This window comes from Rhipicephalus sanguineus, chromosome 5 (assembly GCF_013339695.2).
Source record: "Rhipicephalus sanguineus isolate Rsan-2018 chromosome 5, BIME_Rsan_1.4, whole genome shotgun sequence".
Taxonomy (NCBI): Eukaryota; Metazoa; Arthropoda; class Arachnida; order Ixodida; family Ixodidae; genus Rhipicephalus; species Rhipicephalus sanguineus.
The window spans coordinates 17,098,529-17,126,142 of record NC_051180.1 but is presented as its reverse complement, the minus strand read 5'-3'; the positions used below and the strand labels follow the sequence as shown (position 1 = coordinate 17,126,142).

Below are 27,614 nucleotides of genomic sequence, written 5' to 3'. Positions count from 1 at the left end.
ACTCCGTAATGGAGGGCTCTGAATTATTTCAACCACCTGGGGTTCTTTAACGTGCACTGGCATCACACATTACACGGACGACTAGCATTTCGCCTCCATCGGAATGTGACCGACGCAGCCGGCATCGAACCCGCACCATCTGCTCTGTGGCACGGGTGTTTCGCGTTACTAGAACAGTTTGTCATCCGGTTTAGAAGGTGTAATCGGAGCATTGGACTGTTAGGAAACTGTGTCAAAAGCCGTCCCGGGCGCCAACTTTTCTTGAAGGTTCTGTACAATATCATTATTCAATTCACCAGAAATTGAAGACTAGCAAGGTGTTATGATTGCGTCCTTCAATACTGGAAACTTCACGAGCGTAATAAAAATTTGCTTCAAAAGTTGAATATATCATAAATTTCTGCAAGACTTTCGCCTACCGCAGTTGGCGACTTTGACGTATACTGCTCTGTGCCGGGACATTGCATGGAAATGTCAGTGTATCTTCCGGCTGCATCAACATAACTCCAAAACCAAACGTGCCTGCTGTTTACGCCAAAAAATAACGCGAGAACTTGTCATGCTTTCGCTGTTTTCTTCATCGTACAGGCATAAGGAAAGAAACTTTAAGAAATCTCTCTTTTTTAAGATATCTGCAATGTCACAAAGGGTATAATATCAAAATGTTCTCGCGAACTGTCTTAGGCTTCTGTGAAAAATTCAGGTGTAACGTTCTTTCTTCATTTAGATTAATTTTATTGCAAGAACGTGTCACAAACTTTCGACATTTTCCTGAGAACTCCATTTAACCTAGACTCGAGAGATTTGTTTTCTTTTTTTTACGCACCGACACCTATCACGCCCTCAATAGCTTACGCTCAAGTTATTACAAACGCACCCGTATCCCAGCCTTTCGATCTATAGTCGTTTCTCGGAGGTCTTCCCTCCGTGTCCCGACTGCGGCGGATACAGCGATTTTAACCACGTGCTCTGGGAGTGCCCCTCTTTACAGCACCACACGGATCAAGAGATCTTGCAAGACACTTTTTGTTCCCTCATCAAGAGTCGCTACTGGTTCCATTGAGTCCAGGAAATCCAGAAGACTCACGATGCAGCGGTGAGGCTTGGCCTTCCCGTCTCGACGAGGGAGCGGCCCGCGATTCTCCCTCAATAAAAACAGGGGCATGACTTCTTCAGGACCTCGATAAAGTTCACGACTTACATGTGCACTGAAATGACCTTTCAAAAATTAATTGAGCCTGGTGTATTTACGCCGAAAGAAAAGGAAAGGCATTTTAACGTAAGCTTGACAACCTTTTCGATGAAATAGGCATAGAAAAAGGTAAAAAAAAATGGTGATTACGCGCTGTGAAGTCTTCCGAAACGATGTTTTTCTTTCAACGAAACACCTGAAGGTATTCTTACGGAATAGTGGTCAAAGTAAAGTATGTTATCATCACCGACTCTCTGTAGATTCGTTTATCCGGAAATTTCTTTAACCAAGTTTCGGCCGTCTCAAACCCACCCGTATTTCAGATTGTCTTTTTTATTATTTTACTTTTTATCTTTATTTTTGATTATTTTTTTTTATTTTTTTTGCATAATGCTTCATTTCAAGTTATTCTACTTTCGTGCCGTGTAGGCAGGCTGAAGGCGTTCCTATAGTTGCTAGGTTATCGGGCAATGAAATCTCGAGGAGCAGTTATCTTCGTTTTCTTTTTTGTCTATAGTCGTCTTATCTTCAAGGAGAAGTACGCCGCCGAGTGGCTACATTTGAAGCCACACACAAGAAACGGTCTCCGGTGCCAAAACACTCCCGATGCTGCATAAGGTCAAAATGAAGGCGGTGAAGCTCCACCCCTTCCTCCAATCAGATTCTTCTCTATCTGCTCCGTCCTAATCAGCCTCTCAACTCCAAGTGTTTTGTCGTAACACTGAAAAATATACATAAAAGAGAGAGAGAGAGAAAAAAAAAAGTGGCGATTGCGCCAAGACAGTGGAGCCAACTTGCCTCCATTCTGAACACCGTTCTACAGGAAGGAAAGGAGGCGAGAAAGAGGGCGAGGAGGAGACTCTCCTCAACCATCGGCGGCGCGCGGAGACCGTGAGGCGCCTCTGTCCTTGCTTGATATGCCGCGCAGCATCACTCGGTGGGAGAGCCCTCCTCACCTCAGCTCTCTTGACGCAGTGGCGCACTGTGCGCACCGCTTGAGGAGGAGTGAGGGCGTGATTCGACTTTGCTTTTTTTTAATTTTCTGGTTCTCTCTTAGGAGATTTCCGTATTGGGCACCTGTCTTTGTATGCGGGGCAAGGGTGATGGAGAAGAACGCGCGCGGTGTTCGCCCCAGACGCACGGCATAAAGAGGCCGCTGCACCGGTCGCCATCCTCATCCGAGCACCGTGCTCTGAGAAAACAACAACGTCGAGGCGACACACCGCAGCCGACGCCTATATAAGTGTCAGCTCGAACGACTGCCGATCCCATTCAGTCGCTCGTACACCGCCGTTCACAGCACGGTCGACCGTACTATACTGCGGACACCGTACCCTTGGACCTTCGTCAACCTTTCATCAGGTACGGTGATATGGTTGACTTTTTTTTTCTTTATGTTTGCTTATTCTTGATTATTTTTGCTACACTTCTCGCACGTCACGTCGCACGCATTTTGGTCACTTAAAAGATAATGTTCCTGATCACCTGTATATAAGGATTTGTGTATACCGCGGTCATTTGTATTTTGACTACAATTTAGAGCTCGAATACTAATGAAAAGCAAGACCTTCTCGCCGACGCATCACAAGTGATCCCAGTCAGTACAGTAGTGCAAATATCTAATTGACACAAATGAACTTGTAATGGCCTCCTTATGAAAGAAAAGGAATCATTTGGTGCCAAATATGCTTCAAGGTGTCATCTAGCTTATCGTGCCTATACAGTATTATACGTGAATATTTGCAACAGAACTAACTTACGTTACCTACGTACTCGGAAGAAACAGGACTGTAGTTCATGAGAGTTATATTTTTTTAACCACTTGAATGAAAATCCAGACTTGTCTAAATAGTGACGTTGGCAATAGATAGCTGTGTAGACATGTTACTGATGTCGGTTAGCGAAGCCCTTACATTGATTTTTTAGCCGACTTCTCCACCGCCCGGAGTACCAAGAAGCTGAAGCAGTGCACGTGTGCCTCCTTGCTTTCCTATATTTGGGCACTGTAAAGGCTTTCCTTTTTTTTTTTTTTTGCGTCGTCTGATTCAGTACGAAACGCTGTCACAAGTGGCTGAGGAACAAGCCATTCGACGATGGCTTGGGGATGTCTTCGCCCGCTTTAATTGTTGATATACATAAGTAGTGTGGCATAATTAGTAAGGGAAAGCATATGCCATATTTTGTAAAACTTAGACTGCACACATATATTGAGAAACAATATCACAGTGCGCAGTCATTCCCCCTCTACAACATTTTGGAGAAGCAAAGAAAGCATAGCTCATATTCGCACCTTCTAACGGTGCAGAAAATAGAAGTTAAATGAATCTAATTATTGCTACATATCAAATAAAAGAAGCCAATTTTAAGATCTTTAATGCAATCCACAATAATTTGCAGAGCAATGAGAACAGAACTTGCTTGAGTTCATGTACTTTTAGCCAGCTCCTAAAAAAAAAAAAAAAAACTTCGTCTTATGAAGATACCCGCACGCAGATCTTTCTCTCCAAGCGCCGAATCTATAGATATGTCGTTCACATGCAGCGCACGAGGCCGAAGGTTCGATGCCCCGCAGAGGCCGCTGTATTCTGTTGTGAAAAAATTCAAAAACGTGCTGTCACGTTTAGCGGCGTTGCAAAAGACCCGAGGAGATCAGTCATTTCGAAGCCCTCTGTCCTCCATAATAGGGTGCCTCTCATGACCCTAGTGCTGCGTTCGGACACCGTGGAATCAATCAATCATTCAGTCAATCAATAGGAAATGTTCCAATTTTTTAAGATGCTCGGACGTCGCAACCCCTCCCCTTGCGCTGTGTCGATGATATAAGGCATACATCGTACGCTGCATACCTTGAACGGAAAGGGCATGCTAGATTACTTTTCAGAGTAGGCTGTAAAAATGTAGTCGGATGCGTCTCACGGCTACTATGTTACCAAAAAAAGAAAAAAGAAACCTTTCAGACGCATAGCCTCTACAAAACAAGTCATTGCACTGCAAGTACTTCCTTTAAGCGAAGCCCGACGTCGTATTGCTGAGCGTGTTCTATTTCGCCATCAGCAGCGTTCTCACACGCGCGTGCACACGAGCGCGCAACTCAAGTGCAATCACATGCTCGGGTAGGCGACAAAACATTTGCCCGTTGCGCGGGCGGCCATTTTTCTATGTAGCGAGCGAATGCGATCCCGGGCGACTGAACGCACGCAGCGGCTGCCGAAATTTAACGCAGTTTTGAACACCAGCCACGGCGAGTGCGATGCTTCGATAGCATACAATTACACGACAACCACTGAGCGTTTCACCTTTCTCAGAACACAAAAAGAAGCGTGCGTCGAGTGCATCGTCGTCAACGGTTCGCGACAGCCTCTAAACTGACGCAGCCGATTGATTTAAACAAATGCAATTACGTTCATGAACTTTTTTAAGAAATCGAGTCTCCACGTTCGGCTGTCACTCCTGCAGTTAACCGTTCTTGTTTGTCCGACATTTGAATCTCGCCAGGCGTCAGCCTCTTCTGCTTAAGGCACTAAGCGCAATACAACTATCTCAGTCTTTGAGGTCACAGATTGTTCTGAATGGTTCGTGCTCCACCAGAAGGCATCGATTGCTATTGCAAGTCAAATCCTACACCCCGGCAACAAGTGCGCATACATCTGATTATCCCATATAAGGATGCATTAGGCCACAACACGCGATAAGTAAAGCCTAGTTACCCTGTCACTGCAATTTAATCAGCGGGAAAACTAAGCTCCGAGGGTAACCATGCTAAACGACGAATACTGGTTTTCAATTGCAAGAGAAACGGAAAAGACGGCTGGTGGTTTTGCGGCAGTACATAGAGACAAATGGGATGGGAAAAAGAAAGAAAAGAAAATGCAGCGAGCGAAAGTCATAGCGAGCGAGAAATTCAATGAGGCCGTACCATTCAGTGGCCAGTGTGGCACGACCGCGCCACTCGTTAATGAACGGCGTTTGAACGGAGAGACCTTGGTGCTGGGCGCTCGCTCTCGGTCGGCCAAGAAGCGAACTTGACCCTCGCTTAGGGGCAACCCCTTCCTTCCAACAGAGGACGCCGCTGCCTCCCCCCCTCCCGCTGCGCGAGACGGACGGTGCGAGACCGGGAAGCGAAAAATTCTTGCCGCTTGAAGCATGCGCTGCGAAAGAAGCCTTCGATAAAGCTGCACACAAACACGGCTGCGATTCGTTTCGCTCAAGTTGGCCGCCGTCACTTGCAACGCGCGTTTACACGTGATTCAAACAATACGCAAATCGGCTGGGCGGACACTCAATAAATTATCGATACATGTGTTCATTTGTTTTTAAGGAACGGATAGACAAGTGGGGGCTCGATGTTGGCTACAAGTACACGCGCTGACCCAAAGGAAAAAAATATATACTTGGCTCGTTACATACATCGGCTTGGCTGCGAATTCGTCGGTGCAAACGCCTCATTCATCAATGCGCCGTAACACGAACAAGCCGCTGAAAGAATTGGTCTCTTCGGATAGCAGTGTGAAGCGGCCGCACGTGGCGCGAGAAATTGCGCAAAAGTGCGCATGATGTAGAAGAGATAAACACTTTCATTATCGTTATCCGTATTTTCTTATCTGCACCTAAAAATCTAAGTAAACGGGTCTCTAGCATTCCGTCTCCATCGAAATGCGGCCGCCACAGCCGGGATTCGATCCCGCGACCTTTCGGCATCATTTTTCATGCTTGCAATGTGAGAAAGCTAAGCTGCGAAGATTCCGTTCGCAGAATCCGAACTGTACTTGCGACTTTTAAAGAAATGTGCGCTAGCCGTATCGTTCGGTGCGTTCGGCAGCCTCTTTGAAAGCTAAGCATTGCTGTTGTCTTGACTATAGTAATAATTTCAGCGTTTTTTTTGGCGTGGAAATTCCAGAAAACTGCTTAGCTGCCTCAATTATATTGCCTTGCTCCTACGTCATTTAATTTACGGTACTTTGCTTCTTTTTGCGCATTTCTTGTGCATGTGTCCACCATATACTCGCTTTCTTTACTACCCGTCTCTCTTCCGCGTACTTTTTACAAGGCATAAAGCCAGGTAATATACCTTTGGTTCTAGCCCCTCTGCGATTCCTTCCTTTTCGCTCCATTTCTCTCTTTTCTCCAAGAAGTGCCGAGATTAATTTCGCGTTCAGTTCATCTAAAATACTGAACAGGTAGATATAACGTCAACCACCGTCACGCGTGTTGAAGTACATACGTTAATGGCCCAATTTTATTGGGCAGGCAGAATCCAAGCTACAGGCTGAAGTAACTGAAGCGATCCTATCGAAGATTTCCATCGACAAATTGCGTTTACAGGGACTTTTGCAATATCGCTGCGCTATCTGTGGCGCAGTCCACCCCGAGGACAGATCTGATTTATTCCTGCGCGTCCGCAGACCTCTTTCAGTATCCCCTCCGCTTAGGCAGAAAAAAAGAAGCCTCCGCTTAGGCAGAAAGAAAAAAGAAGAAGAATAAAATGTTTGATGGGGCCGTAAAACAAAATTCATCTTGTCCAGTTAACCATAAACGCGTTTCCCAAGGCGCCCTATTCGAATTCAAAAAGCGCGCTCATTCACATCACCCAGGGCTCGCAAGAGCAGTGAATACATGTTGTAGCGTAAGATCCCGTTCTCATTATTACGTAATAATGAAGCGAAACTTTCTCGACTCGTAATCGGCAGAGAAATTCTTGGGTGTATTTGGATAGACGACGGTGTGTAGTGTCGCTCGGTATTCCGGTCGCGTACAGTCGAGAGAAAAAAGGAAAAGCGAAGTCACACCCAAGTGTGCCAGACCGAGACCTTCTTGTAACTGCAACATATAATTAGGTCGCGGAAATTTTTCGATCGTCGAAATTTTTATTTTAACAGCGGAGCTACTAAAGGTGACCGTTAGTTCGTGCGGAGCGAACAGAAATGATCATCATCATGGACTGGCACGCGTTCTGTTCGTCCTCGTCTTCCTCTTCATCGATCTTCATCTTATATTTCTTTCCCACAGCACGTGCGTCGATTTGTCGGCCTGGGATGCTATAGTTCTTATGGGTGAGATAACGTGTGCGGAGAATGAGAAAGAAAGAGTGAAAAAGAGAGAGCAAAATTAAGTGATAGAAAGAAAGAGATATAAAGAAGGAGGAAGAGAAATTCTTGGCTAGGCGGGATTCAAACCCGTGTACCCACGGTCCGAAGGCGAGCGTCGTAACCACTCGGCTATCCAGGCACGCTAGCGGAGCATAGCGTAGCCTTGTATAGTATAGTATAGTATAGTATAGTATAGTATAATATCTGGGGTTTAACGTCCCAAAACCACCATATGATTATGAGAGATGCCGTAGTGGAGGGCTCCGGAAATTTCGACCACCTGGGGTTCTTTAACGTGCACCTAAATCTAGGTACACGGGCCTCAAACATATTCGCCTCCATCGAAAATGCAGCCGCCGCGGCCGGGATTCGATCCCGCAACCTTCGGGTCAGCAGTCAAGCGCCATAACCACCAGACCACCGTGGCGGGGCATAGTATAGTATAGTATAGTATAGCAGGGGCGTAGCCAGAAATTTTTTTCGGGGGGGGGGGGGTTCAACCGTACTTTATGTATGTGTGCGTGTGTTTGTATGTGTGCGTGCCTATATACGCAAGCAAAACTGAAAAATTTCGGGGGGGGTTTGAACCCCCCCAACCCCCCCCCCCCCCTTGGCTACGCCCCTGTAGTATAGTATAGTATAGTATAGTATAGTATAGTATAGTATAGTATAGTATAGCAAGGGGGTGGGAAATAGAAAAGGGGTTGAGAAAGAGAAAGAGAAACAGAAAGAAAGAAAGAAAGAGATAGAGAGAGAGAGAGAAAGCGAAGAAATAGAAAAAAGATAGAGAGAAAAAGATAAAGAAATAAGAGAAAGAAAGAAATAGAAATGAACAGACACAGAAAATACATAGAAAAACAGAGTAATGAAAGAAAGAGAGAGAGGAACAAAGAAATATAAAAATAAAAAGCTCCGCACTTCGCACTTTAAGGCCGCACTCCGCACTCCCAGCTCCGCACTTTAAGGTCCTTGCATTGTAACGTCACTTACATGGCTCAAAAAATGAGCGTACCTTGTACTAACGCCGCAAGGCTAGAGAAACAGCGGAGCTGATCGCCACCTAGCTAGTCCTAGCTTAATAGCCGAGCATCAATAGCGACCACCCGGTAACACTTGGCTAAACTCACCAACCCCTTTGAAGGTGGGGCACCTACCAGGACTGAAGTTGAGTGTAGCCTAATGCAATAAAAAAAATACCTTAGCCAAACCAGGTTACCACCTACGAGCGACTTGGTAATGCCTCGCAAAAAACATAGCAAAAACAAACATCACCTCGCAAAACTTAGCGAAAACGAAGCGCCGCCTCGGAAAACTTAGCAAAACAAAGCATCACCTCGCAAAGGCTAGGACCAGCTAGGTGCGATCAGCTCCACTTTTTTTTTTTTGTGACAAAACCGGTGATTCAATGGTTGCCAACATTTCAATTTCGTCTAGACAACTCTATCATTAATCATCAGTGTTCTTCCGCAACAGAGTTCGCACACTTACGGTTGACTCAAAATTTTTAACTGCGGTCATTAAATGCAAGGCACCTGACCTGAAGCTTTCTTCGGTGAATTCTTTTGTGGTCACAAAATAGAAAAGGATAGTTATCCTTGGGTAATCGAATAATCTATTATGCAGAATTGATCCCGAGGTTTCACTACGGCTTCCATTTGCATTTGGAGGCCCTAGCAGGCATCGACAAAGCGTCGCAGTAGGCGAGCAGTTTTCTAACAAAACCACGCATGACAAAACTATGAGCCCCCATTGCGTCATCTGCGACGCTGTGGAGTCACCCGAGCACACCTTGACATATCCTGCATTAATGCATAGCTTACAGAAACGACCTTCACATCGAAACGGATGTCATAGGGTTCTGCCCCGTCAAAACAGCGCCAAGGCACTGAACTATTTTGTTTTTATGCCTTGGTTCCACAAGTTTTCTCTCGGAACTGTAGTTCGTCCTTCTTGCATAAGGAATTTGTTACTTTGGTGGAGGCCGCGCCACCTCTGGCATGTAGGGGTACGTGTTATCACGAAGAAGACAAGCGTTTATTTGCGCTCATGTACTTAAAAGCAACAACAAAGGGAAAAATGGGATTATAGTAACCGTTCAGCTTACCCGTTTTACGCTGACAACCTAATTGTTCATTCCTTTATTCATTCACAAAACTTTATTAACTAGGGTCATGAAGCCCGGTCTTTTCAGAATGAGGCGGGCCGCGTCCGCGTCGGCACCGTCAGGCCGAGCCTTATGGCGCCATCGTGGACCCTCTGGACAGCCCGTAGTTGATCTTGATACGAAGAGCTTGATACCATCTTCCGCCAGTGAAGCCATTTTTCTTCGGGGTCGGCGAGAGTCGCGAGACAGCCCGCCAGCATGTGCCTGATTTCAATGATGCCATCGCACGCGTTACATTCTCTTCTAATTTCACTTTCGGGGTGAATTTTATTCACAAAATACGGAGTGGGGTATGTCCCGGTTTGCAGTAAACGTAGCGTGACTGCCTGAGCCGTGTTCAACTTTGCGTGTAACAGTGGGAATAGGCTACGCCCCGAATAGTAGTATTTAATGATCTTGTTGTAAGCTAGTAAGTGATCTTTATGATTTCCGGAATGGTAGTGGGCGTCGGTTCGGTTCTGGCTACACAGCAAGCGAGTCCTCGTGCCAGGTCATTCGTCACGTCGGTGAGGTTGGCCCGAGTCTCGTCCACTTGTCCCATACGTGCAGGAAACCATCGGATTTCAGTTTCGATAGTTTCGCCCTTGTCGATAAGTTTAGCTGCAGTCCCAGCGACATAGCCCTTATCACCTCTTTGCTTTTAACTCACGGCGATATCCAGATGTGTAATGGAAACGTGTACAGTTCAGAAATGACTGGACTGGGCCCTCGCGTACACGTGAAGCATCTGAGGAAACAATAGTGCAAGAAAACAGCATGACGATACGTTGCGAAGAGCTGCAAGACAGTCCGAAGAGCTGCATTTCTCGATAGTGTTGTTGAATATCACATTTGGAATGTCAACGTATTTAACAACAAATTTGAAGACGTATTTCTCGAAACTATGGTGACTTCTTTAAAAAAGTCTTCTTGGGGTCTGCATTGGGAAGGACGTGTACCCTAAGATACGTAATAGAAATATTAATTAGTGAAAGCTAGTTAATTAAGTAGCACCACACCTTGATTCGGTGTGAAAGTAACGTCCGCCACCTTTCCTATTGTGATGACAATTTGACGACTGTCACAAAAATGATTTAACGACTCTGTTCGGAAAATTATATGATATTGTAACGATGGAATAGATTTATTTACAAGGTGAGATATGCTCAGTGCAGCGCAAGGGACAGGACGGTCAGCCCCACAACTGTTCGCTGCTCGCGCGTTCTTTGACCTCCTCCTCTTCGTGGCGCCAGCGAGCTCCTGCAGCGTGACTATTTGGCGGGATGTACCAGTGTCAATGTACAAAACGCGCGAAATTAGGCCATTATTAGTCGACATCAATAATTCAAAAATTGGGGGACGCCTAAGCTTCGCCTTTAAGAGTTGAACGCGATAGCGATATTCTGTTCCTAGTGCGCAGTTCGAACACTACGGGTGTTTAACAGAATGCGTGCACTAAGGTGTGCGCCTTATGTAATGGGCAGTATGCTTTAAACCAGGAGCAATTATGCGCGAGAAACTTTTTCGAAGTTGCGATGCACCCACTACGTGGTCCTAAGGGAATACGCGCAGTAATGTGTGTGCCTTTTGTAATGGGTGGCTGTCTTTAAACCATCAAGTCGTTATGATATTGACGTGGTGTGACGCCCGATGGCAATGTACGCTTGTACCACGCAATATTACTGCGATATTACATCTCGTACTGTGACACCCGTATACATGACGCGTACTTTTGGGAAGCATGAAAGTTACTTTCAGTGTAGCTCCAAGCAGAGGCGTAGCTGTGTGGTAGAACACCTGCTTGCCACGCAGACGGCCTGGGTTCGATTCTCACTCGGACCCAACATTTTTATTATTTATTTTATTTGCAGCTTTTTCCATTTTTCGCTCACGGACAAGATGATTTTTCGCTCACAACCAACGGCGCCGACGCCGACGGCGGAATTTCTGCGATACGAGCTCTTTAACGCTATCGCGTTAAAAGTATATGCTTCCTGTACGTGCCGCTGCAACAGATTCAGTTACGTGCAATATTTAGTACGTTTCGCTTTAAGGCACTGTTCATATACGCGTGTACGGCCAAATTGTAAAGGGTCATACTGATTTTCTTTTGCGTACGATCACATTGCATCGTTAGACACGAAAGATAAAGGTGTGGGAGACGCATTAACAAGGGAACACGAAGTGCGCCCCAGTACCGCTCTAGATCACTGCTGAGATAACGACACCTGTATAACATGGCCAGAATCAGCAGCAGCAGCAGCAGCAGCAGCAGCAGCAGCAGCAGAAACTGCGTGTTCCGCGTTGCAGCAATGGAATCCTGATTAGCTGGGAGGCGACAGCGCGGGAATGGCGTGATGTCGTTCTCGCCGCAGGTCCGCGCACCGCGACTAACAGTGCAAAAGAAAAAGGTTACGCGTTCTGCCCCGCGCGACACTCTGTCTTCTTATCGCAGGTCGCCATCGTGTGCTTTCCCAAAGCCGCACACAGGCGCCCGACCAGTGGGTGCCGACCATTATACGACGCGCACTGCTTGGCGAGCATTAAAAAGAGCGTGGCGCGATCGGAATACTGACCGGCGTATATGGAGGCGCACGCACGCGCGAGCACACGGAGGGCACAGATAGATCGAGAGCCTGTCGCCGACGGCTACTGCGGCTTCTTTCTGCTGGGACTGAATACGAAAAAGACGGCAGCTTATTTAGGAAGCTGCGGGTACAGTATGGTACGCCTGTCTCCGTAGTGACTCGCGTTGTTCCAGAGAAGCCGTCGCGCCATGCAGCCTCAAGCAAGGGACTATGTAAATATGTTAATCAGAGACCAGGGGGAAGTGTCCAGGCGTGGATGTGGCAGCGCACTGTACTGCGGCATCGTAGTTAAGTTAGAAGATAACGGAATATGCGTGATCTGTCTCAACGTGTGGAAGCGTGAAGCGCGATTGAGATCGCTATGGCCGGCATGCGTGCAGCGTGTATATCACTCTAAACGTGGTAACCTATAAATGTGATTTTGTGCACCGATAGTAAGGGTTACCAAGTTTAGAATTCATGCACTCAAAGCTAATGTAACCCTTACTTTATAGGTGCACAAAATCACAATTATCGGTTACTCCGTTTAAAGTGTATGTATACCGTATATGTAATATGAGTGGGGTATCCTAGCGCACGTTTAAGTAACGCGGTCCCTTAGCTTTCACGTATAGATCTGAGTACAATAACGTTATTGCCTCGTGCCCCTTGTAGTCTGAATCGGTTATCAAAACCCTCGTTTCTAGCACACCTGCGGAATACCGTGAGCAGACGCGTCAGATTTCGTGCGACATTCACAGAACAAGTTAAATGGCTTCCTTTGTGTTTCAGCTCCTATTGTGTTTGACTGTCAGAGTATGCTTTTTCTTTATTGCGACGCAGACTTACCCTCAAGAAATACTTGTTGGTGTGTATACGTGCACGTATTACATTTGTGCTGAAAGGCTTGTGTTGCGTACGAATTGAAGTAGCGTTTTGCGGTATCTGTTGTCATGCATCTAATGATCATAGCTGGTCGCGGCACTGTAGCGGAGGCCGGCTTGAAAACGCTTTTAGTATTGGAACTCTCCCGAATCGTAAGGTATAGATTCAAGTGCTTGCGTCATTGCGAGATCTCGGTATCTCATTGCTTATTCTGCTTTAATTGTTGTGATCCTCGTTGCCACATCCTATGCCGTGTTCCTCCACATCCTCACATTCAACGTTGAAGATACTGGAGGCTTCTTCTCATTATCTAATCGGCTCTATAGCCCTTCTGCCTCGGTTCCCATCCCTCCATGAAATCGATCATCCATTGCACAACCAGCAAACACCGATCCATTATAAGATGTTGTGCACCCCCCACTGCCTTTATATTGCGATCCCAGCGAAATGCTGCGAGAGCTGCTCGCGTACGAGCAAGTCATTTACATTGACATACCAGCTCTTCTTTGACAGTGGAGCGCTTTCACAAGACTCATCGTGGAATCCTTGGCCTCAAAGAGCACGCTGGTACGAGTCCAAGAGATTAGCGCATTTCGATTTTACATTGACGCCATTGGCGCGTATGAGTACAAGAAGAAAGAAGGGAAGGAGGTGGGTGGGAGGCAGCAAATGTACGCTCCGGAATCTGTCCGTTGGCAGAAAAGGATTTCGGTGTGCGTAAGCTCAAGCAGCGATAGAAAGAGCGCAAAAATAAAGATTGAAAATGTTATGAAAGTGCGCGCAAATTGAACTCGCCTCGAGGCCTTGGCTGTCGTCGAGCTGTCAGCTTAGCAGTTAAGCAGTTGCTGTTGGCACTGGACGTAAGGAGTTATTACGGAAATCAAGATTTCATGACGAACGAACTGAATGTTCATATGCGACAAAAAACACATATGTTCTCGTGCCGCAAAGCGTGGTTTGTTGCGGGGGGGGGGGGGGGGATTTCTGTGGTGTCCCTTCAGAAAAAAGACAAACTGCAAACTACCGTCGCACGTCTGCGGATGACTTTTTTAATGCAGTGAAATGGTGGAGTTTTACGAGGCGAAGTCAGCATTGCAGGCATGCACGGTCGAGGTCGTAGGGGAGCGTTCAGGAACAAACCACCTGGCACCCGAAGGTAAATGTAGATAACAACATGAAAACAAAGCTGGTCCACAGGTGCATGACATTCGAAGTTTTATATATCACACAACTTGCTGCTTTCGCATTCGGGCTTTTTTTTTTTTTTGAGCAGTATGTTTCGCATCTTGAACAAGACGTGATCATGAAGCGCTAGAATCGCTAGATTGTTAAGGAGACCGTTTGTGCATGTTAATTACCTAGCTACTTCACGACTCTGAAATTGTCTTTCTTTTAATATCTACATGTTTCTTTCATATTTCCCCTTCATTGCGTTTTTCGTTTTGTCTCTTTGCTTTTGTCAAAGTCACCAAATCTTTTTTAAGACATTCTCGATTGTCAGTAGCCGTCGATGGATCGCCAATACGCTCGTGCGTACTCCGCGACACTGAGCGATAGCCCGCGTGTTTCTTTAAAAAAAATTGAAAAAAGCAACGGCGCCAGTTTTTCACGGCCGTATGTTGTAAAAACACTCCGTCTTCTTTAATGCGTACGTTTCCACGCGGTTGCAGCTTGTTCCATCCACGCGTCTTAATCGATTGCAAAAAGAAAGAAAGAAAGAATAAGCGCTCACGCCAAATGGTGGAGTCATCATACTGTAGCCAAGACACACTCCGCTAGCTATACTCACCTTCCCAAACAAATACGCATGAAATGTAATTTATATTCTCGTCATTCACGGGCGTTATGAAAGCGAAGCCACGCAACAGCCTATACAGTGCAAAGAAGCAGCTATCTCGAACGATTTTCACAAAGACGTGAGCCCGATGGGCGTGCGTTACGCCTTCGTGGACCTTGAAAACAGAAACATGTTAATTCCCGCAACACCAATTAGTGTGCAGGCATATCCCGCTCTGCGTGGTCGAGCTCCCTCTGCAAGCTGATCATAAAGGGCGTTCGGGGACGACTCTCGCGTAACCTGGCCATCAATTCTGGTTGTACAGCCACACACATACGAATGAACAGTCTCGTATAGTGAAAAAAAGCCGAGGTCAAGGACTTGCGTGCACTATTACGCAAGCGTATGTCTGTTCCGGTAAACCTAATGAATACGTCCTTTCGCTTTACCACGTGAGGAATTATTCTGAGTGGCTGTAAAGTACACGCCAACATCTACATGTACGCCCTCAGAGAACGAGGCAAGAACACGTGTAAAGGCGCTTCCGAAAGAACCGCAAAGATGGTTTTCGAACTTGCACAGCTCACAAATCTCAAGCGGCTGTATTTCTATACTTAGGAAACCTGCCTTAGAGAGTAAGAAATATGTTATCCAGAGTAATTGCGGCGGGTGAGCAGCGACAGCAATATAATAATAACAGAAAAAAAGAGAGAAAGATGGCTACACATGATGCTCACTAGTACGTCGATCTGAATATAAAACGACCCAGTCAAGCTGCTGCTCCATGCTACTGCGTTGACTTGGCCTGCGCTTGTTTAGATGTAGAGCATCGTCCCGGCCAACCATCGACCCAGAAGTCAGTGAAGGTACTTTCATGCTTTTTGAAGATGACTTTTACGAGCGCTTTTGACCATTTTGCACTGTCAGCATATGACACATTCGCCTCCGCATCCTTCTTCACCTCTCTCTCTCTCTCTCTGATTTTTATTCCCCTTTTCTATTTTCTCAGCGTAGGGTGGCGGATAAGAGGACTCCCTCGGTCAACATATCTTCATTTTAGTTCTCTCTCTCTCTTTCTCTCTTTATCTCTCTCATCCATGCGACTTGAGAAGTTCTGCCCGAGCAGCAATATTCTATACTTTACTTCCACCGATACTTGGCCTTATTCGTTTAATCGCTCAGGCCCTTGATAAAATGCGACGCCTAGATGAAAGGTAGATGTCACTTTCAGGTACATGCCACCTTTCCATTCATGAATGCCCCTCTACAATGTGGGGTTCCACCGAATAAAACCAGAGCCTTTCTTTCTTTCACCACTTTATTCAAGAAGATCAAAGGTTCTGAAGTAGAAGGTCCCAATTAAAATAAGATGCAATTCAAGCATCTCTGTTTCTATATAAATAAACCTCTTTCACTCTCTCACTCAACAGTTCACTCCAACAATAAAGCTGTACGCTTTCCTTCGTTTTGCTTTCTGTTAGCTTCATATGCTTCTCGTTAATCTATCAATGATTTCAATGGTTTTTCGATCGCACAGAAATGCGCGCGAGCGACCTCCAACCTTCAGGCTCCCGCAACGAAACAGGAGATATCCTGGCGCAACCTTCGAGTGTTCAAAAGATTGCGTAACACCGGGACACCGGAAGCGTACAGCTCGCAAAGTTCTCACAGGCGTGTCACTCACTCCGACGCGGTGTCGATTGTTCACGAGAAAGATCTCGGTTATCGTTTCCTTCGCAGCGCACCGGAACTAGAAGAGCCGTACCGGCGTCGAGCGACTCATGGAGCTGTGCCGACTACGCCATGTGCCCAGCTGGGTGCTAGTGTTCTCCCTGACGGTGACCGGAGTGCTGCCGCAGTTGTTCCCGATTCAGACGTGCGCTTACAATGACCCCCGCCACAGCATATGCCGCTACCGACCCCTAGCCTGCCCCGGCAAGCAGCTGCTACGTAAGCATACCACGCGTTCTCTCCTGTCATGCCTTCAACGTGTACCATTAGCACAAATTGAAACGGGAACAACAAAGAACGGCCGTTACGCATAACTCTACGTAAATGTGCGACATGTAATCGCTCAGTAGGTGAATTCCGATAATAGGCACGCGCACTCCATTGGTGGGGGGTGGAGGAGGGTGCGTAGTTTCACCCCCCCCCCCCCCCCCCACTGAAGCGATAACGATGAGAACGCACTGCAAAGACCAAGTATTGAGATGGGGGTGCTCTACCCCCTCCCCCTGTGCGCACGCCTATTGTTCCGGTCATGGAGTAGCCCAATCTGGACGGTTTGGAACTTCAATCAAGCCGTTCTTACATATGGAAGTAAACATGGAAACAAAAGTACAAATTGCAGTGTTGTTGGTATTGCGCACGTTTGAAGTTATGCTGACACATGGACGATTCTATAGGTATGCAATTTTTCTGAATCGTCAAGGACGTGTTCCTGCCAGTATACTCAAGGCGGCGTTTTCAGTGATCCGGAGCGGAAGGGTCTACGCACAAACGTTCAGCTTCACTCACCGTAGGCCGAAAACTAAAACTGCCGATAAACATGTGAAGTGTCTGCCCTCAGTTTTTCATGAGTGCCTTTGTTGTGTGTGTCATTGTTTGTCCATGTGACATTGTTTGCGCTCCTGTTCACAAGATCTTAAATTCTGTGCCTAGAACTGAAGTAGTATCACGAAAATTTTGTTCTCTGTCCACACTTGCAGCCATCTTGCAACTGCTGGGCTGATAATAGCAGAGATGCATGTGTTTTAAGCTTCAGTGCTGACAAGGAAAGAAGATGGTGGTTTCACAGAGCTTCAGAAATACATCCACTGCGGGCAAATTAGTCTGAGCCTTTATTTGTTTACGCTCCGTAGCAACGAATTACCCTGCTAAAGCTTCATTTACAGTACCTTAAGATGTCCGTCTCCATCGCTTTCCTTTCGCTGCACGCAGTGCGGCGTCGACAGTCCACAATTAAACAACGAGTACTTGCTGGAATACACCCTGTTGGTTTACGTGCCAATGCAAACGCGCAAAATAACCTGAGAATAACTGACGGTTCCGTCATAAATGACGCGACGTACTGCCTGGGGGACCTTCAACAGCAATACAGAGCCGTCGCCGATTTCGCGCGCGCAACTTTTGACACCGTCATAGCGGTCTTCCTTCCCTCTGCATGCTTACGTATACAGTGTACGTCGGACCTTGCCAGCGCCGCTGGCAGGCAAAGTGGTCAAAGCCGCGCGACGCCCCATTCATAGAGAGGCCCACAGGGCAACCACGCAGACAGGCACGAAGACATCGTCCCCTCGGGGCGATTGCGTCACACCACGACGCGAACGAAGGTCGTTCAGGTGCCGTCAGGTCCAACAAATATTATTCTCTGTAGTCACGAGAGTCTGTCCGCTCGAGGCCTTTGTTCGGTCGTAACACCATGGAGCCAATCACGAAGGGTCAAGAGGGCCCCGCAACCAAGCTCGCCCATCACTCGAGCTCTTCCCGTAGTCGCGTTATGTACATACAAACTTATGCCAGAAGATATTGAACGCTGCAGCGGAGAGTTGCGTATAGGCATTCGCGTGTCGATAAGAAAGTCATTGGTCATACGGCTCCTTGCACGCGCTGATGATGTGATGTTATTGGCGCCGCGAAGCGCCGGAGTGTCTGCTTGCTTACGCGGGCGTTACATGAATGTAATAGAATATGTAGATTAGGTGGTGTAGCCTTAACGATCGATTGCACCAGCCATTTTTTTTAACTGAAATGATGAAATAGCAGAAGTTGGCGCCTTTTGGCGGTATCGGCTGCGCCTCGTCGCTTGGCGTACGCCAACTATATAATAACAATTGATGGAGTTTAACGTCCCAAAACCACGATATGATTATGAGCGACGCCGTAGTGGTGGGCTCCAGCAATTTGGACCACCTGGGGTTCTTTAACGTGCACCTAAACTAAGTACACGGGCCTCAGGCATTTTCGCCTCCATCGAAAATGCGGCCTCCGCGGCCCCAATCTGTCAGCACTCGAGCACCTGCATAACCACTAGACCACCATGGCGGGTAGCGTACGCCAGCTATATTACATAATTCTGTGATCGACACCATGAGTAAATACCATGAGAAGAAATTATGAGAAATTTTAACTATATAAGTGATTGCTACAGCAAGTGAACGGTCCATATACATGTTTTTTTCAAGCGTGCTCACTACAGCAGGCTATACACAACGACACTTCAGAAGAGCGTAGCGCAGAGGCGCTACGCTCGTGAAGGGAGAGAATGTTACTAATATTAAGAGAGAATGTTACGAAAGGTAGGAAAGTTAACCGAATAAGCGTCCCGTTAGCTAGTCGATACACGGAGGAAGAAAAGAAGGGAAAAAAGACAAGAGAAGAAAAGTATACCAAACACATGCGCGAATAAGAAATGTATCACACAGGCCAGCTGACCTTTATATAAAAAAAAATATCTTTGAGTGGGGTGACCGTAGCGACACCTAAAGACAATGTTGGCATTACTTTGCGAGAAACTGCAAAGTGAGGAAACGTATGGTGCGCCGCAATCTAATCTATCTATCTATCTATCTATCTATCTATCTATCTATCTATCTATCTATCTATCTATCTATCTATCTATCTATCTATCTGTCTGTCTGTCTGTCTGTCTGTCTGTCTGTCTGTCTGTCTGTCTGTCTGTCTGTCTGTCTGTCTGTCTGTCTGTCTGTCTGTCTGTCTGTCTGTCTGTCTGTCTGTCTGTCTGTCTGTCTGTCTGTCTGTCTGTCTATCTATCTATCTATCTATCTATCTATCTATCTATCTATCTATCTATCTATCTATCTATCTATCTATCTATCTATCTATCTATCTATCTATCTATCTATCTATCATTTCCTTAGCCCTTAAACACGGCCGTGCGAAATATATCCCGTCTCCTTATCTACTGAGTCCTTTTCATGAAGATAACAAAGCAATCAGTACTGCTCTTTGAGGCCTGCTTCAGACATCAGTAAAACAGAGGCGTACTTATTGCTTCCTGTTTGGTATAAATTTGACGAGGGTCATTCAGGTGTAGCATTGATTAGGCAAGGTGGCGCGGTCGGTGTAGTTAATATATCGTTTCCACCGAACGGTCGTGAGTTCGTCGGCGCAGGAATTCATTAAACGGGCCGACATCCAGCGAAGGGCCACGACCTTATCTCGGCCGCCGTGCGAAGGGAAAGTATGCACGCCCTCGCTCGTTCGTCATAAACAACGAGAAAGTGTAAGGCTGCACACGCACGTGGTCACGCGCTCTCTTCGGGTCCTTGATGGATCAGGCTTTTCCAATGAATTCCGGCTTCGTCACCAACAAGGAAAGCCTGGGAAGGGCTTCTTAAATCTTTATACGCAAATGTGGTCGCCATAAATACGATGCAGGGGAAAGAGAACTAAAGGAGAGAGAGAGAGTACAAGCGTGGAAGCCTGGGAATGTTGGTTGTAGAGCGTGATGAGTGTATATGATGTCTGAATTAGGAAAAAAATCCACAGTAGAATGAACGTTTCACTCTCTTCTGTTGTTTATTCCTAAGTCGATTTTATGCTATTCAAGAAATGAAGAGAGAGATGATAAGATAGGTACCCCATTCTTAACCATGAAGGTAAGAGAGAAAAAATCAGTGATACTTATATATTCACCACGAGTAGAATATAAAGGAGGCTAAATCTCATACAAAAATAATATTATGCAGGTGCTCTTAGCTGTGCTAAGATTTTTCTGCGTGTTAGTATACGCGGTCTATATACACAGCATATGTGCTGCAACAAAAAGCAAGAAAACGTTTGCTTTATGTCTCCTGCCCCTTTAACATGTTCAATACGATGCATGTTTAATACAAGTGCGTACCGTGAAACATATAACGGCAGCATAAGTGAATCGCATCAGGTGCTGTTGTCAGCTGTTGCTCGCTACGCCGCAGTCTTACATGTACAGGCTGTAATGCGCCTCCATTCGAGCACTCGTCAAATGAAGCAAGAAGGATATCATTACAGCAGAGCTGTTACGTTCGAGGTTGGGCGTGTGTCGTAGATAGAAAATTATCATCACCATGAGCCGGCACGCGCTCTCTTCTCCATTGTCGCTTTCTGCTTCGCTCCCAGAACACGTGCGCCCATTTCTCTGGCGTGGGATGTAATAACTCTGATGGACGACAGAACGAGTACAAAGAGAAAGAAAGAGAGAGAAAGTGGAATAAAGATAGACAAAAAGATATATTCTTGGCGAGAGCAAGCACAGCCATGTATAATAGCAAGGGGTCGGAAAGGGAGGGGTGAGAGGAAAAAAGCCTATAGCCAAGCCAGGACCAGCTAGGTGCCTACCAGCTCTGCTGTGACCAAGCCTTGCGCGATTTAGTGCAAGCTGAGCTGGTTTTCTTTCTAACTTTTCCAACATACGAAAGTGCTGCGCTCAAACCAATTCACATCATCAAGGTGCAAGTATCCTGCTCCGTTTCTTTTGCCGTGCGTACTACTACATAACTGAGATAACAAACCCCTTTATAAAATGTTCCCTCTCTCTGCAGGTTCGGGAGGAGTAACCAAAGCACAGCAGGTCCGCATCGTGGACCTGCACAACCAGCTCAGGGCATGGGTTGCGGGTGGATACCAGAGCGGCCTTCCCGCTGCTGCCAACATGAGGGCGCTGGTGAGTAAAAATGTGGAGCGTGTTCAAACGCGGCAGCCACCTTCAAACGTATACTGACTTTTGCTCTCAGCCACTGCCACACTTCCACCGAGGATAGCATACCCACGCTGGGAATACGATGCGTACGAACATCCTCGAAATGTTCGCTAAAATTAAAGGTGTCAGGCTCAGAAGGAATCTCCTTACATGCTCCCAAATATCAAATCGTAAGATTTAGGACGTTCGTGTATGTAGCAATGGGGTTTCACGGATTTGGCTGTGGCTCTAAGAAGAATGACACCATCACCACAAACATTCAAGGTTTAAGCTTGCCTTGCTCGGGCGCCAGTGGAGAATTCGTAGTGGGGGAGGTGGGGGAGCTCTTGTATAGAGTAATGCCGCGATCGTTTTTTTCTCCTCGCGCTAGCTGCTTCCCTGCGTGCTATGGTTGGCTCTGGTTTAACATTGAAAAAGCGCCCTCATTGTATTGGTAGGGTATCATTTTATCTCTAGTTCGTGATTTTCTGCTTCTTACACTTTAAGAAGAAGAGAAATTACCTGTTACCCCTTTCGGTGAGTCCCGACTTCCCTCTTTTTAAAGATGCACGTTAACTCTCTATTGGGGAGTTGCGCCTCCCACGACTCTCCGAAGAGAGTGCAGTGATATCCAAAACAGAGTTAACGTGTGTCTTTAAAGAGAGTTTTGCATGTGGCAAATCAGGACTCATCACAAAGAGTAACATGTATTTTTTTAGAGTGTACGTTCTGCCTTCAGTACAGCTATACTTGTACGAAAAACGGATACCCTTTCAGTGTTCACAAGTATGTTTGGAAACACTGAAAGAAAGATTTTTGCATTGCATGCACCCCGACTATACAGCGACATTCTTTGGCACGGCTGCCTCGAAGCAATTGGAGCCGCGCCGAAAATGTTCGGAACCATGTCTTGCTGTAACTGGTTATCTATAACTTCGCCTCCTTCGTTCCTCGCGCGCACCCGGGCGCCAATTTGTCAGCAAACTATGTCCCTATTCATCGAATACCTGCAGCGACAACACGATCGGATTACGACACTTCACCGTCAGCGGCAACACGAGGCGAAATCGCCTTTCACATTTTACTTTGAAAATTAAACGTCTCGAGTCAGTGAACCGGACAAGCGACATCTTTCACGCGTCGACGAGGAAAAGAGGCGGAGAAAAAAAAAAGCACGGTCGACTACCGCGAACAGTGTAATTGATGAGACCTGAATTTGGATTCGTTTCAAGATCAGTGGACGTTCTTTAAAAAAAATATACTTTGCTGTAGCGCGGCAAAGGACAAGGACACACAATAAAGGAACACCTGACGACACACAGCGCCATCACATTATTAAGTCTCGTCACACTGCACCAACCTTTTTTTCATTTTCTCCTTTCGCCTATTCATTTTCCCTCTGCGTTAGCTTCAGTCTTCGTGAATCACCTCAATAGCTAACACGCTAATACACCGACACATATGTGGGTGCTGCTTAGTATTTAGATAAAATACGTCCATTGCAGTACCTTCCAGCAATCGATAACGCCCTTTCTTATTTACTTTTTTTTTCGGTGTGAACGGACGCCTCGCACGTTTTTCAACTGCAGTAGTGGGCAGTTAGAGCCACGGAATGGGTACCAAGGGATGAAAAGCGCGCCGGAGGACGGTATAGCGTTAGGTGTAGTGATGAAACCGGAAAATTTGCAAGCATAAATGGAATCAGCTTGCACGGGGCAGAGCAAATTGCAGACCACTGAGAGAGGCCTTCGTCCTGCAGTATAGATAGGTCGATGACGATGAAGTGTGCGTTACAGCGTAAACGCATGCTAGAACAATTATTCTCAAAATTTGGTACATCCGACTTCCTCGCGCTAATTCATTGCATTCCATATGATTGGCACATTCCTATTTTTATTAGTACATAAACTAATAATTCTTCAATTTTTCTATATACCCTACACGGCTGATTAGTTCATTTTCCTTCGTCTAAATTCTACATTGCCCCACTTATATTAACCGCCGGTTTCATGGCCAATCCCCCGCAGTGGGTAAGAGCTAAGAATGAAGGGTCAAGCAAGAAAGCAAACAGTCCGCAAATCGCCCAAAGGGATGCCCCGAGTGTACGCAACTTGCTAGGAGCCGAGCGCTAGCAAATGAAGAGCAGATAACAATGAAGGAGAATTCAATTCAGTTCAGTTTATTTTTCGCCATCAAAACAAAACGTGATAGCCGAGGAGGCCGCGGTAAAAGCCATCTTTCGACAGCTTGACAACACCGTGGACAAAGAAGAAGAAGAAGCATTTCAGAAAGTGAAATCAAAGCTGTGCACGTCTCTGTTTTGCACCGCCGACACGCTCCAAGGCGGCGCCGAGCGCTTTGTGAATATCAATGGAACGGCAGTTCTGGGTCAATAAGCTGCGAACTGCCTTCAAACATCTCAAACAGCTAGCACACAGGTGTCCGATGTCAGCGAGACGAGAGCTCGCTTTCGCCGGAGAAAGTATTTCTTTTAGATATATACGCTGCACGACATACAAGGAAATACCGTCAGAAGCGCGTCGCACGTAGTTGACGGCTACATGGCGGCGAGGCCAGCGACACTTTCCGTACAGGTGTCATGCTGACGAAGAACGGCGGTCTGAATGCGCACCGCGTCGATTGCCGAACAGCGCGGGTCCGGGTGAATGGCTTTCTTTCCAAGGTTGCAGGTAGTGTCTGTATGTACACGAACGAGCTTTCTCTGTTTTCCTTTTTATTTCCTTGGATTTCCTGTGCACGCGCTCTTCACAGACGGCTGACATTCTTAATTTATATTCTTCCTCAGAAGTCAAACATAAAAAGTTAGAATTTTACGTGAGGAAGCTAGCAAGTAAGGTGAAGCTACAAGACGAAGCGGTAATCGCGTTGTCTTACAAAAGGAATCAGAAAAGAGAAAATAAACACACAAGAAGCGCAGGTCAAGGCAGAAGTAAGAAGACATCGTGTAGATAATTAGACATTGCGAAGTTATACAGTGACTAAAAGCAAACGTAAGTACAAAGTTAGCTAACTAAAATTCACGTAATTATAGCAGGTTCATTATTTCCTCTAATCGACAGGGTCGCGGATACTGACAGCATTTTTACGGAGACCATTCTACAGTTAAATGACGCGTGTCAAGGTTGAGATGAGGAAATATTTATAATAAGGAAAAATGCCCGAAGGTCGACCTGAATCAGTGTCACGAGCCACCTACCTGGTTTGACCAATTTTGGAGCCGAAAACGAAGTGCGCTTGTAGCATGCGAGTTCTGTGTAAAAGTAGAGAAACTAGCAGTGCTTAGGTGGGCGTGGCTAACACCTATATAATATTGCGCACTTTGTTCAAACATCTTGGAACGAGAGGTTAATTTCCGCGTGTGGCACCGGCTACTCCTATATTCTTGAGTGATAGCTTTCACGTAACTTTGTCAAGAATCACAGCTATCGGTCGGTTAAGCGAGTACATGGACGGGCATCCACAAATTTAAAATCTCAGCATACTACAACACCAATGATCGCGCAACAGGAGAATTCACGAAACATAAAAAGTTCACATAATCGAAATGTTCACGCAGCAAATGTTCGACACTTGCAAATAAGATCTCTCTTTACTGTTCTACTTAAGTTTTATGTTTCACGAAATGATTTTGGAAGTTAAATATTTTGTTGAGTACAGGATGCCAAATTTTAACAGCGTACCCAATGCGCTGGACAAAAACAATCCTGCAGTAGCGCCTCCTGCCTCACTCGAAAATGTTTGCTAGAGGCATATTTAGTGCCATCTATTTTATGGGTTTGGATGTATGTCAGCCTCATGACAATGAAGCCCTAACTTACACTCCTTATGTAATACTTAAAGTCAAGGAATACAGTTTACCCTCCCTGCTCGTGTGACGCGCACAGGTGCATTGAACGTAAATACCAAACAGACACAAACTTTGTACACTATAATAGCAGGTGCTCATTCACTGGCTTGATGCTGAGCGTGTACATAGGCGCGTCCAGATTGCTGTGGCGGCAGTCGATCAACATGAGACTACCCATGAAACCATACACATGGCCTACGAAACACGCATACCATAAAGACATGACGTAGAGCGAAACCTTTTATATAGTACGAATGTATAATATATGTATAATGTCTGAATGTATAATATTAATGTTATTAATATTAACATAATATATTGTTCGTTCACATTACTGTCAGTGCACCTTAAAGCTTCAATTTCTCGGGCTGTTTGGTTGCGTAACATCATTCTCTCTCTCCTAACGGGGAGGCGCAAAAAGAATTACCATTACAAAAAATTCCTTTCTGAATTACAAAAATAGTGTTTTTGGAGTATCGAGCGTTTGTTTGCCATTATTGTTTGGTGGAAAACACTAAAATAATTATCCCTGTTGCAACATTTATTTTATGAAATATTTACTACTAAATCTGTAAAGTTGCTGTTGGAACAGTTGAAATATATATATACATATAAGATAAATATTTTTGTAGGGGTTACGACCCCCCCCCCCCCTACTCTCCCAGTCCTCTGACTACGCCAATATCGAGCGCTGATGTCAGGGAAGCTGGCGCTCTTTGCACGGCCTCCGAGATTAACGCGTGTGCTCGAGCACGAATGTCAGAGGCCATAACGACTTACCAATGCTTCTGCCAGTCTCGACGGGGCGGCGCTAGCTGCCTCTTCTGATTCTACTGCTCCGGGTGAGGATGTTGCCAAGTTACAAGGCCGCCCAGATTCTGCGCCGTACATTGACTCGCTATCCGAGCTTCCGGGATTCGTCGGTTGCTTGGCCGCCTTTAACAGCATATAGTCGTGGCGGCACGGAAAAGAACTTTCGACCAGATAAAAAAAAAACCCGACCCGATGCGAAATGTACTTAGTTTATTCTGCTTTGTGCAGTCTCGCGCTTCGATGAAAACGGCCGACGCAGTTTTATAAAATTATAATATTATCGCAATTGTCGTCTTCAGATTCCAGCGGTGGGGGTTATGGCCATCATAAACAAGAAAGAATGCTCCAGCAAGGCGATGTGCGCTTGTGTTGTCGTTGCTGTTCCGCCATCTTGGCTGTAACTGCATATATTTTGTAAATACATTTCTTTCTGTTCTTTCTTTCTTTCTTTCTTTCTTTCTTTCTTTCTTTCTTTCTTTCTTTCTTTCTTTCTATTGAATACTCTTAGCCCCATGACAATATACAGCGTCAACTGATAATACGTGGCGGATTTCCATAGCTGCCCTACGTTTTCGAATCAAAACACAGAAAATTGGATAATTGCTAGCGGCCAATTCCTTTGCACAGATGACAGACACATAAAATAATCTATATTATGATCCGCCACGGTGCTGTAGTGGTTATGGTGCTCGAGTGCTGACCCGCAGGTCGCGAGATCGAATTCCAGCAGCGGCGGCCGCATTTCCGATGGAGGCGAAAATGCTTGAGGCCCGTGTATACTTAAATTTAGATGCAAGTTAAAGAACACCAGGTCGTCGAAATTTCCGGGGTCCTCCACTACGGCGTCTCTCATAATCATATCGTGGTTTTGGGACGTTAAACCCCAATAATTATTATTTATTAAAATTATGGGATTCAGAGCGCCGAAAGCACGACATTTGATTATGAGGCACGTGCGCCGTAGTTGGGGCGATGCACCGGATTATATTTTATCACATAGAGTTATATTACGTGGTCCTAAATGTAACTATAGCACATGGACGCATTCGCGTTTCGCGCCCATCGAAATTACGCCGTCGTGCTTAGCAACGCGCCGCCATAGTCGCTAAACCGTCATGGCGGGTCACACACACATGTGGTGTTATGTCGTTAAAAACAGCGTGTAAAGTTACAATCATCGGGCGAGCGCACACTCTACAGGAAGTACATATATTACGTGACCGCTGGGCTGTAAATATTACGTAGTATTAAAAAAAAGTCAGTACCCGTTCGCTGTGTCATGCAGGCGTTACAATGACCTCAACCAAATGAACCGCAACCAAAAAATGCCACTGTCAGAAATCAACTTGTTTCAACCCAGACATACATTTGGAGTAACTCTTTAATCCAAGTGCCTGATTACGGCTATACTTCAGTTTGTGTGCACGGGCGCACGGGTTATTTGCGAGGCGCAGGCATCCGCAGGAGTCCATGGACAGGTGTACCATGACAGCTCAATAGTGAGACGACGCAACGCATTACAGCGAGTCGACGTTCAAACCACAGCCGACTCACTGTTTACTAATTCGCTTTCTCTAATCAACAAAAGCCCACCGAAGGTCCGG

The 27,614-nt window shown here is 46.0% G+C and overlaps 1 protein-coding gene across 2 annotated transcripts in view; it reads left to right on the top strand.

The window, feature by feature from the left end:
- Positions 1-2,312: 2,312 nt before the first annotated feature.
- The window catches only part of LOC119393296 (venom allergen 3), a 38,533-nt gene continuing 13,231 nt past the window's right edge, over positions 2,313-27,614 (top strand). The window contains exons 1-3 of one of the 2 annotated variants that reach the window (XM_037660237.2): positions 2,313-2,554; positions 16,391-16,600; positions 21,193-21,314. In XM_037660237.2, coding sequence (XP_037516165.1) covers positions 16,432-16,600; positions 21,193-21,314 — 291 coding nt within the window. In that variant the 5' untranslated portion in view covers positions 2,313-2,554; positions 16,391-16,431. Of the gene's footprint in view, positions 2,555-12,827; positions 12,857-16,390; positions 16,601-21,192; positions 21,315-27,614 lie in introns of those variants that run through there. The other variant, XM_037660236.2, reaches the window with a different exon arrangement.